The sequence below is a fragment of the Nicotiana tomentosiformis genome, chromosome 6 (assembly GCF_000390325.3).
Source record: "Nicotiana tomentosiformis chromosome 6, ASM39032v3, whole genome shotgun sequence".
NCBI lineage: Eukaryota > Viridiplantae > Streptophyta > Magnoliopsida > Solanales > Solanaceae > Nicotiana > Nicotiana tomentosiformis.
In genome coordinates, this window is record NC_090817.1 from 97580480 (window position 1) to 97593085 (window position 12606).

At 35.1% G+C, this 12606-nt stretch overlaps 1 protein-coding gene across 1 annotated transcript; it reads left to right on the top strand.

Annotated features, from left to right (window-relative positions):
• Positions 1-598: 598 nt before the first annotated feature.
• On the top strand, positions 599-5318 carry LOC104111257 (chloroplast stem-loop binding protein of 41 kDa b, chloroplastic). The gene is made up of 10 exons (XM_009620918.4): positions 599-893; positions 1551-1685; positions 1835-1921; positions 2048-2138; positions 2283-2337; positions 2959-3019; positions 3454-3675; positions 4037-4153; positions 4345-4434; positions 4977-5318. Exons 1-10 carry the CDS (start codon positions 792-794, stop codon positions 5139-5141), a joined length of 1125 nt encoding a protein of 374 aa, XP_009619213.1. The 5' UTR covers positions 599-791; the 3' UTR covers positions 5142-5318.
• Positions 5319-12606: the final 7288 nt, after the last annotated feature.

Below are 12606 nucleotides of genomic sequence, written 5' to 3' on the forward strand. Positions count from 1 at the left end.
TAGGACGAGAAAAGTTAAAAAAAAAAATTAAAAATTATTTTCTCTCCTTTTGATAGGGAAGCTATTTTCCTCCCATTAGAAAAAAATAATATTTTTCAAAATATTTAATTCAACTAAATATGAAAAAATTTTAAAAATATTTTTCTACGTACCAAACCCACCTTTGGATCAGAATGAAACATTAAGGATTTTTATAGATTTTTCCATGAACCTCATTGACGTCTTTAAATACTTTTATCCACATTACTAGTAGACATCATATCCTTATTTCGTATTCTATCCCTTATAAAATTTGTACAAATAAGTGAATAACATCATAAGTCATACCAGTATTAGTAAGCATAACCTTACATAAGTTATTTAGATCTTAGTTATGCTGAGATTATATTATTACAATTAAATTTTATATTAAAAAAAAACAAAAAGTTTTGTATAGAATTAATTTTGTCTATCCCAAAACCAAACTACCCTTTGCAGTAGAAGCCAAAAACTAAAAGTGCTCTTTTTAATAAAAAAGGATTGTGTCTTTCTGCACCAATCAAGAACGGTTAGATTGAGAGGTTATTGTTTTATGTGAGAAGTAAAAGCTGTGGTCTTTGGAAGCTGTGGATATAACTGAAAATTGTGGAGGGATTGCAAAGGTGGGGTCTTCGTCTTATCACAATTGTAAGAATGAGAGGAACAGAAAGCATAGTAGGATCAGTAGAAAAAGAAACGGACAGCGAAGAAGAAAATAATAATCAGAGCCCAAGTTCCTTCACACTGAGAAAGGAGGCACCAAATCAACAACAATGGCTAGTTTGGTTGCAGTTCAACACAAACAGCCTTCTTTTGCTGTCCTCCCTTCTTCCCATTCTGACTTCAATGGTGCCAAATTGATCTCTTCTCTTCAGGTACTAATACCCGTTTTGAGTTCAGTTGCTAGCTGTTTCAGGCATGCTTTTAATTAGCATAAAAATCCTACCTTTATCTGCTATGGTTTCAAGAAGATTATAATAATGTACTTACTCCCCTTTGTTTTAATATATGTGTCGTAGTTTGATTGCGCATGTAATTTAAGAAAGAAAGAAAAACTTTCAACATTTGTAATTTTAAACATGCCATAACATTTGTGTTGCAATAAGCATTTTGAAGCTTATGGTCTTAAATATGCTACTATATTATTTCCGTGGCTATAAAAACTTTTCAATAATGGTAAAATGAGAAGTTTAAATTAAATTGTTTCCAAATTTAGAAAGTTTGATGTTCTTTTTGGAAGGGATAAAAAAGGAAATGCTGCCACATAAATTGAAAGGGAGGGAGTATTTTTTACTGGACATTAGCCTATAATTAATTCATTATATGTATACAGTGTGACAATGTTTTCTTGCCTCTTTAAGGTGATCTTTAGTTTTAGCAAGATAAGAAGACTGAGTATTAATTACTGACAATATTGACAATGGATACTTGTTCATATTCTACATATATCAAGAAAGTAGAAACTGCTGCTTTGCTTTGCTGCATTATGAGTTGACATTTTTTTCTGCTTTACTAATTATATATGGTTGTAGTTTAAGAGGAAGCCATGCCAGCCAAAAGGAGCATTACATGTTACTGCATCAAGTGCCAAGAAAATCCTTATAATGGGAGGCACTCGATTTATTGGCGTCTTCCTATCCAGACTTCTTGTAAAAGAAGGCCACCAGGTAATTAGCCGAGCCTAAACTCTGTTTGAAGTTCAAATCATTTTCTGAATTCTACATTGTCATCAAATTATTACGGAGCAAAGATTACAACCTTTGGTGTTTGAAGGTGCTTTGAAAATTCACAATCTTCCAATGATTCATAAATGCAGGTTACTCTGTTCACAAGAGGAAAAGCTCCAATCTCTCAACAATTGCCAGGTGAATCAGACCAGGATTATGCTGATTTTTCCTCCAAGGTATGTAGGATATTGAGTGAGCTTAAAGCTGTGGTTTTCTCTTTCCTACTTTACATTGTGTATTTGTTGACTTGATTTCATAATTTGAGTTACTGTAAGTAACGAGAATTTTTGTTCCGGCTGCAGTTATTGCACTTGAAGGGTGACAGAATGGATTTCGATTTTGTGAAGAGCAGTCTTTCTGCAGAGGGCTTTGATGTTGTGTATGACATAAATGGTATTATGGATGTTTTTATTCTATATCTCAATGTGTTCCCTAGTTTCTTGTCCTTGCAAACAATTGTTTCTAGTAGGAGTGTGTTTTCTATATTTTTTTCCTTTTTTTTTGCCCCATGTTCATGAATCTTTCTTTGTTATTCAGGACGTGAAGCAGTAGAGGTGGAACCAATATTGGATGCATTACCTAATCTAGAACAGTAAGCTATGAATCTTCTTATAATACATATCATGAACTATTTACCTTGAGGATGGATTTCTGAAGTGATTCTGTACCAGGAAACAACACCATGCTATTTAATTTATGACTTCCATTTTTAAGGAGGAGGATATGACGTGTTGGCCTTTATCATATGAATCTTGCATTGTCAAGAATATCGAAACATGAAAAATTTTAAAAGGAAAACAGACGTCAAAACTACACAGACAATGAGAAATCAGTGTTCTTTTCTAGAAATGCTGGTGAACATGATACAGATAAATGGTTTTGCTTGTAAAAGAACTTAAAATTGTAGGATGGAACTCAAGCTACAGAATTCCTTTCATCAAGATACAAAAGGTATAAATCGATGTGAGATCAAGATTGGCAATGGTACACTTCATTTTTGCCAAGTCAAACTTTAAGACAGTTGTCAATTAGTTTTTCTGCAGATATCCTTCATTACTGTTATACCATTAGCTTGAGAAATTTTCCTAAATTTGCTCATGAATTGCTGGAATTCGTATGGCATAATCACTCTTGACTAGGTAAACGTTATTTGAATGACCGGATTGTGATGTTTCTTTTTATCTGATCATCTTAATTTTGCTGCAAACCTCAGGTACATATACTGCTCTTCAGCTGGTGTATACCTCAAAACTGATTATTTACCACATTTTGAGGTCAGTATAGTAGCATATGATTATATTTTGAGCTTATTTTAAGTCTCCTTGTCATAGTACAGAGTTAAGAGGAATAGGAAAACTTCCACATATGGCTGCCATTTCACTTAGTAGACACACATAAAAGCAACTTTTGTGCTCAAACAAGGAGGAGTTTTTCTCAGGAGATTATTGTCAATAATTCACTCCCAGGTTCCAACTTAAAAATAATGTTCAACTGGACGCACTTACATGTTTCTTATTATTGAACGGTGTCTCACAGCAGAGATATTAGACTCCATGATTTATTCCTCAGATATGTAACAGAGCTGCTATGTCCTATTTGCACCTTGGTTCTGTCTCCCTTCAATTTCTGTTCCTATCAAGACACTTGTTCCTTTCTATAGTTTTTCTTTTATCTAGGCTAACGAAAACTTCTTGCCCCGTGTCAACAGGCTGACGCAGTTGACCCAAAGAGCAGGCATAAAGGAAAGCTTGAGACGGAGAGCTTGTTAGAATCACGAGATGTTAATTGGACTTCTGTAAGGCCTGTTTATATTTATGGGCCACTTAACTATAATCCAGTTGAAGAGTGGTTCTTCCACCGATTGAAAGCTGGTCGCCCAATTCCAATTCCTAACTCAGGGCTGCAAATAACTCAACTTGGACATGTCAAGGTTAGTCAGCACATATTGGAAGAGTAGTTCACATTCTGTAAATTTGAAATTATGTCACTTTTTCTAGTGTAAGCTTTGAGCAATGCTATCACTTTAGAAGTTCCACAAGGGACGTGTTTGCTTAGGTCCTTTAAGTCTTCAATATTCAAAAGTGGCCTCCATTTAGTAGAAACCAGGAAATGTCTTTTCAAAGAGTAGGATCAACATACTCTTGGTCCATATTTAGGAAATATTGGCACTTGAGTTAAACCACATATAAAAATGAGCTTACTAATAGAGCGTTGCTGCAAAATCGTCTCAAATAAGGATGACGACTGTTTCTACAAGATAAAAAGTTTTGCTTTTGGTTGGATATTGGCAGGATCTTGCAACGGCTTTTATTCAGGTTCTTGGAAATGAGAAAGCAAGCAAGCAAGTATTTAACATATCTGGAGAGAAATATGTCACGTTTGATGGATTGGCTAAGGCTTGCGCCAAGGTAAATTTTTGTCAGTAATGGCTTATATTATTTCGAGTATCTCTGATGCTTTCTAATATACAGTATTTTGGGTTGAGTGAGTTACTGAATTATTCAATTCGAAAGGGGTTTACAGAGTTTCAACAAAATAAATAGTGAAATAAAAGTTCCATTCTGCTGATAACAATTGACTGTCCATTTTCTTTATCCAGGCTGGCGGCTTCCCTGAGCCCGAGATTGTTCACTACAACCCTAAGGAGTTTGACTTTGGCAAGAAGAAAGCATTCCCATTCCGTGACCAGGTAAATATTAGTGAGCTGATTTCAGATTTTACCATTCATATTGAGGTCCGAGTCATTCATTATCCAAAAATCAAATTGATAATAATGACGATATGATCATACTAAATGAGTCACCAGTAAATTTCTCCATAAAGGTTATCCTAAAAGTTGCCAAGAACTATTTGTCTAATTACTGTCGCTGTATCTGCATTTTATATTAACTGAAATTTTTTAGGTTGGATATTGCTTTGTGGTAAGCAAATTCTATCAAGGTTTAGTCCCCTGTGGATCAAGTATACCTTCCTAAAATAAGCATTATCAGCTATGACTTCTGTTTTTGACATGATTTTATGTAAATATTTGCAAAAGAAACACTTTTTAGTAAAGTCAATCATACTCCTAACAAAATACTACACGAAAAATGGTATTGATACAGTAGGTTTTCTTCCTTAGTTGAAGTTATAGTTATCTGTTTGATATCATATGTCGCATCTGCTCCGGTATTTAGTCTATGTATGCCCTTTTCGTTGGTGTTAATGTCGAAGTTCTAAATATGAATGCAGCATTTCTTTGCATCGGTCGAAAAGGCAAAGGCTGTGCTAGGTTGGAAGCCAGAATTTGACCTGGTGGAAGGTTTGACAGACTCTTACAACCTAGATTTTGGTAGGGGAACTTTCAGGAAAGAAGCTGATTTCTCTACAGATGATCTCATTCTAGGAAAGAATTAGTTCTCCAGAGCTAGGCTTTCTGCTTTCATTTTTTTTTTCAAATTTTGGTTTTCTTGCTTTTCCTCCAAGAAGTTCACAAGTCATTAGTGGCCAAATTCACTTGAAACTATCTGAGAATTTCCTTGTATATTAACTTCACTGAGATGAAATGAATAAGTATTACCATTTTGCCTTCAATGTTTTGCTGGGGAGGGTGTTATGAGGTGGCTATATAAATCGTTGTAAATTGTAATGTCAAATGGGAAGGTGTTTCTGGAACTGTAAACTTCAAGTACTTCCAAGAAAGTTTAACACTTTGAACCCTAAAGGAAAAAGGGTGACATTCTTAAAATTATGTGGAAGTGAGGGATATAACATTCATCTATATCTATAATTCTATATTATTATAAAAGTATAAATACAATGCCAGTTTACAAAAATAATTTTATAATATTATGCATAATAACTTATAGTAAAAGGATATAATCGGAATTCTAGACATTAGTGTCACGACCCAAACTCCCTCCGCATAACGTCGTGACGGCATCTAGTCTCTACGACTAGGTAAGCCTAATAAATTGCGGAAAATAACAAAAACGAAAGTAAAACTTGGCAACTAGCAGCAGTGGACAGTTGAATAACTAGTAACAATGTTGCTCGACGCATGTACAATAACCAATACTCTATAAATACACAATCTTCCCAAAACCCGGAATATCATGAGTCACAAGCTACAGAAGGAATCTAGTATCTCTATACACAAGAGTCTAACAAAAGAAATACGGAAGGTAAATGACATATGAGAGAATAGAGGGGGACTCCGGGGTCTGCGGACGCGACAGATGTACCTTGAAATCTCCGTACAACAGCAAGCACTCTCAGCTAATAGCGGGGATGATAAGAAGTACCTGTATCTGCACACAAAACATGTGCAGAAGAGTAGCATGAGTACACTACAATGGTACCCAATAAGTGCCAAGCCTAACCTCGGTCGATTAGTGACGAGGTCAGGTGAGGCCCACTAGTAAATAATAAATAAGGCAGGAGAATATACAGTATAATCAGAGACTGGAATTTAACAAAAGGAAACATAGCAAGGCAACAGTACAACACGCAAGGGTAAACAACAAGGGATCTCCCAAGATACCGTCTCGTAGTCCCAAAATAAATATACAGGGAGAACTCCCGAGGTACCGCCTCATAGTCTCAAAAGTAAATATGTAGGGAGAACTCCCGAGGTACCGTCTCGTAGTCTCAAAAGTAAATGTACAGGGAGAACTCCCGAGGAACCGCCTCGTAGTCTAAAAAGTAAATGTGCAGGGAGAACTCCCGAGGAACCGTCCCGTAGTCTCAAAAGTAAATGTGCAGGGAGAACTCCCGAGAAACCGCCTCGTAGCCTCAAAAGTAAACACAAAGCTCAAACCGATAAATACAACAGTTAACAACAAGATTTCTACAGTTATACTGATAAAGAATAAGGAAAAGCAGGAATCAGCTAGGCATGCTTCACAGAGTTCAAATAAGCAGTTAAAGCACGTAGACAATGCGATATTAGACTAAACAGGATAACTACATATATTGGAATAGTTCAATTAAGAATGAAAAACAGACTAATACTCATTTAAACAGTATAACTCAAATTAAAAGGAAAACAGGTTGATACTCATTAAAAATTGGGTTTTACAACAAATAGCCGGTGTACGTACTCGTCACCTCACGCACACAACGCTCACATATGACAACAGTACCAAATCCTAAAGGGATCCCCCCACAAGGTTAGGCAAGCCACTTACCTCGAACCAAGCTCAATCAATCGGTAACAATGCCTTTTTCACGAATATCCGACTCCGAATGGCCCAAATCTAGCCAAAATCAATTACATACCATAAATACAACTATAAGAAACTAATCTAATTAATGAAATCAAAGCTAAAGCAAGAAATTAGAAAATCACCCCAAAAAGTCGACCCAGGCCCACGTCTCGGAATCGGGTAAAAGTCACAAAATATGAACACCCATTCGCTCACGAGTACACTCGTACCAAAATTATTCAAATCCGATATCAAAACCCAAAACCTTAGTTGAAGAACTTCTACCCATTTTTCTCAAATTTTTCACCCAAATCCGAAATTAAAAGATAAAATTAGTGATAGATTAGTGAAATATAACATAAATGGGTTAAGAATCGTTACCCAAAAGCTTCCTCTGAAAATCTCCCAAATTATCGCCTCAATCCGAGCTCTCAAAGACCCAAAATAAAAATGAGATCAAACCCTCGAAATTGATCTTTTCTGCTAGCGATTCCGCATCTGCGGACCACCAGTCGCACCTGCGGAAATTCCCTTGCAGGTGCGGAAATGACTTAAGGGGGCCTGGGTCTGCATCTGCGAGCAAGGGGCCGCACCTGCGCGCCCGCTCCTGCAGATGTCTTCCGCTTCTGCGATCCACACGCTCCAGGCTCCATCCGCTTCTGCGCTCCATCTTCCGCAGATGCGGCTCCGCTTCTGCGGGGCAACCTCGTACCTGCGTCCACAGACCAAGCTTGACCAAACCGCACCTGCACTCCTCCTTATGCACGTGCGAGTCCGCACCTGCGGTCTCCCCACCGCAGGTGCGAAAACACCAGAAACCAGAAAACTTTAGCAAATTTGCATAAGTCCAAATTCAATCCGTAAAGCATCCGAAACACATCTGAAGCCCCCGGGACCTCAATCAAATATACCAACAAGTTCTAAAACACCATACGAACTTAGTCGAGCCCTCAAATCATACCAAACAACGCTAAAAACACGAACCACCCTCTGATTCAAACTTAATGAACTCGAAACTTTAAATTTCTATAACCAATGCCGAAACCTATCAAATCACGTCCGATTGACCTCAAATTTTGCACACAAGTCATAATAGACATTACAGACCCACTCCAACTTTCGGAATCAGAATTCGACCCCGATATCAAAAAGTCCACTACTGGTCAAAATCTCCAAAAATTCGATTTTCGTCAATTCAAGCTTAAATCACCTACAGACCTCCAAAACATACTCCGTATACGCTCCTAAGCCCAAAATCACCCAACGGAACTAACGGAACCGATGAAATTCTATTTCAGAGTCGTCTTTACACAGTTCCGACTACGATCATAAATCTTAAGACTTAAGCTTCCGTTTAGGGACTAAGTGTCCCAATTCACTCCGAAACCACAACAACAACCTCCCGACAAATCGCATAAGCAAAAAAAGATACGGGGAAAGCAGTAAACATGGGATCATGGCTATAACTCTTAAAAGGACCGGCCGGGTCGTTACAATTAGCCTTACAATCCTATTAGTTTTAGGACATAATACTACACGTTAGGAATCCTTCATGATTACCTTTAGAAATCCTATTAGTATAATTACTTTCGGGCATAGACATATAATACTACAAGTTAGCAATCACGGTAGTGCTAGAATTCAATCTCATTATCTCAAAATTACCTCTGTCGATACTATAAACAAGTCAAGAAATGATCTGTCTAATTAAAGAAAAAACAAAAAAAAGTAAATATGTATTAATGATATGATGGATAGTTAGGAGACCAGTTTTTAGAAGAAAAGACATACGTTAATAAATAACTCAATACATTACCACTCTATAATATTGCATACCAGAAAAAATAAAAGTAATATTAAACGGACTGAATAAAGTATTGAAATTGAGAAAAAATTCCTACGATAATATATTATTATATAATATTTGAACTGCTTTCCTACTCAAATAATATTTTTTATTATTAATTTTTTGTGTAATATAGAAAAATATACCCAATTATTAAAGAACAACTAAGAAAATATTTAAGAATATAAATGTGTGAGAAAGAAAAAGAAAAATATTGGTACGAGTCAATACCACTAATAATTTTGCAAACATAAAGATCTAAAAGTGGAATGTCATATCAATATTTTTACTCTTTGAAAATAAAATGTATGATGGATAAAATATAATTACAGTTAAATATTCAAACATGAGATGAACTAATATTAAGAATCTGAATCAACAGAAAATAAATTATTTTTTATGTTAAAACGAAATAATCAAATCTTTCAATTAATTATTTAGCAAGAGAATCCACTTAAATTATTTTTTTAAATTCATCATATGAGTAATATTATTTTTCAAGTTAAAAAAAATCTTATGGTACATAACTTTATTCCATAAAAAGAGTGTTAGAGATTAAATAAATTAGTATAATATTATAAAGGCCATACAAGTGTTTGAGGAACCACAATCAAAGCTAAATTCTGAACAAGAATAAGTTTTCAAGACTATATTATAAAAAGTCGACTATGGTATAACGAGATTATCCTTTGTAGTTGCCTTCGGCGAAATCGAAATAATATTCCTATGTCATGCATTACTCGCAAATTGTTAGATCAAGAGGCATGGTATTGTTAGCAATAAGAACAAGTGGTGTACCAACAACGATTTTATTATGAGGCCGTACAACTCACTTAAGATTTGATATACCTCTTCAAATAATTGAAATAACCATCACATATATATCAAAGCAGAGCAATAGAGCTAAATTTATAAGGAAAGAAAAAGTGATAATGTGGGATGAAACGCTTTTGTCTAAGCGTCAAACGATCGAGACAATCGCCCAGAGTTTTAGAAATATAATGGATATAAATGAACCATTTGGTGAAAAATTAATAGTTTCAGAAGTGTTTTTTGTCAAGTACGATCAATAGTTTCAAAATTGACGAAAGCAGAAACTGTAAAAGCTAACTTGCCAAAATTATACTTATGGCCTTAATTGAAAAATATTCAAGAAATATAAAAGTAAGAACAGATCCAACATTCAGTGACTTCTTTCTTGGTGTCAGAAATGAAAAGGAGCATCTAATAAAAAATGATTTGGTTCTTCTATAACACTTGATTATCTACCCAATGGAAATATTAGTGCATTTAGTAAGGAAAATATTTTCATCATTAGATTAAAATACAATTTATGCAAATTATATAATAGAAATTAAAGAGCTATCTTAGCTAGCAGAAATGAATATGTTGATCAACTAAATAAAATGTCGATTACTAAGTTTTATGATAAAAATAAAATATTTTTCAGTTTTGATTCAGCAGAAGATGATACCAACAATTACAACCAAGAAGAATACTTAAATACTTTAATACCAATTGGCCTTCTACCGTATATGTGTGTTGTCAAATTCATTATTTCTTACGTATGTTAGTGTCACCATATATATAATAGACTAAGTTAAAATTGATCTTCCATTGCATATAAGTTGATATTGAAGAAAAATATGTCTGTCATTGTCACGACCCAAAATCCCGCCACAGGCGTCGTGATGACACTTAGTCTCTAAGACTAGGTAAGCCGATTTTATAACAATTCAAGCCATTTTTTTATATATAAACTAACAACAGAAATAATTACAAATATAACAACCTCCCAAGACTGGTAATACCGAGTCACGAACTCTAACTGAATACATGAAATGATCTCAAGGAACGAATACTCAATACTGTTTGATTAATAATTAACAGTACAATAAAATAAAAAGACTTCAAGGGACTGCGACGACCAAGCAGCTCTACCTTGAATCCTTGCGATCACACTTTAACTCTGTCCGAGTCCGATAGCTCCAATACATGGCTCTACACAAAAATGTACAGAAGTGTAGTATGAGTACACCACGATCGGTACCCAGTAAGTATCAAGACTAACCTCAGTGGAGTAGTGACGAGGTACAGTCGAGACACTCACTAGTCTAATAACCTGTGCAATATAGTATACAAAAATAATAGAAAACAAATAACAATGATGGCAACAATAATCAACCAGTGATATACACAACAGGGCGACAAGAACACCATAAATATTACGCAACAAATAATGAATACAAGTACAACCAATTAATTAAGTCATTCCAATATAAATTTTTCGCCTATATGTTTTTCAAATAGAAATCTTCATGATATAATACTTTCAAATAATTCTCTTTCAAATAAATCTCTTTCAAATATAATTCCTTCAAATAAATATCTTTCAAATAAATCTCTTTCGAATAAAAGTCACCCTGTGACACAATATTTCAAAATCATAAGATACGGGTCTCAGCCTACTTTCATATTTCCACGGCACCTCATGCCAATTTCTCTATCAAAACCGCACGGACAACTCACGTGCCAAATATCATCATCATTTAACCACGACACCTCGTGCCCACATTTCATATCATAACTGCACAGACAATTCACGTGCCAATATCATCATTATTTACTCACGGCACTTCGTGCCCACATTTCATATCACAACTGCACGGACACTTCACGTGCCAATATCATCATTATTTACTCACGGCACCTCGTGCCTACATTTCATATCACAACTGCACGGACAATTCACGTGCCAATATCATCATTATTTACTCACGGCACCTCGTGCCCACATTTTATTTCATAATCCGCCTGGCAATAACCACATGCTCCCAATTTCAACATAGATCAGACTATTATCAATTTACCAACAACAAGATAAATTACACAAGGTATAAAAATAAACACAAGAAAAATCACAACATCACATGAAAATTACTAACGCAATAACCCTACATCATCACATATCATCCCTGACAATAGCCACCCTTATCTCTCCTATAATAGCCACCCTTATCACTCCTATAATAGCCTCCCTTATCCCTCCGCCCTGACAATATCAATAGCCACCCTTATCTCTCCTATAGCTACCCTTATCGCTCCGTCCAGACAATATCCCAATACAAATAACAACATTGAAATGCCACCCTTATACCCACATAATATCAACAGTGAAATGCCACCCTTATATTCTCAAAATAATAACTCAAATAACACAACAATTTACACGGAATATTATCACGGCAATATAACAAAATCAATTCATATCACAATTTGCCCAATGGCCACAATCAATTCCAAAGATATAACAAAATCAATTAATTTAACAACAAATAGCCCAAGGCTCCACACAATGTGTATAACACCTCAAAATAACAACAGAGATGGAAAATACTCAGTATAGGGCAACACCTTCATTAATCCAAATTCTTGATAATTATATAACGCCTCGGTTTAAACTTATTTCATTAATTATTTGCAGATGAAAAATCTATAATATAATTATTTCCAGGAAATATCAAATCACCAAACTCACGTAATTTACATAAATATTCAAGTAATAATCACATCAAATTGTCATATAAAAACAAATTCAACAAACAATGATTGAGGCATGAAAAATAGATGATTTAATAAATGCCAACAATTATCCAATTTACTACACAATAATGCCTAAGACTTTAACCCAATAAAATTTGCACATATAAGTCCGAGTACGTACTCGTCACCTCGCGTACACAGCTTTTCACATTTCACAAATAGCACATAAGACTCGATGCCTAAGGGGTAATTCCCCCACTCAAGGTTAGGCAAGATACTTACTGTT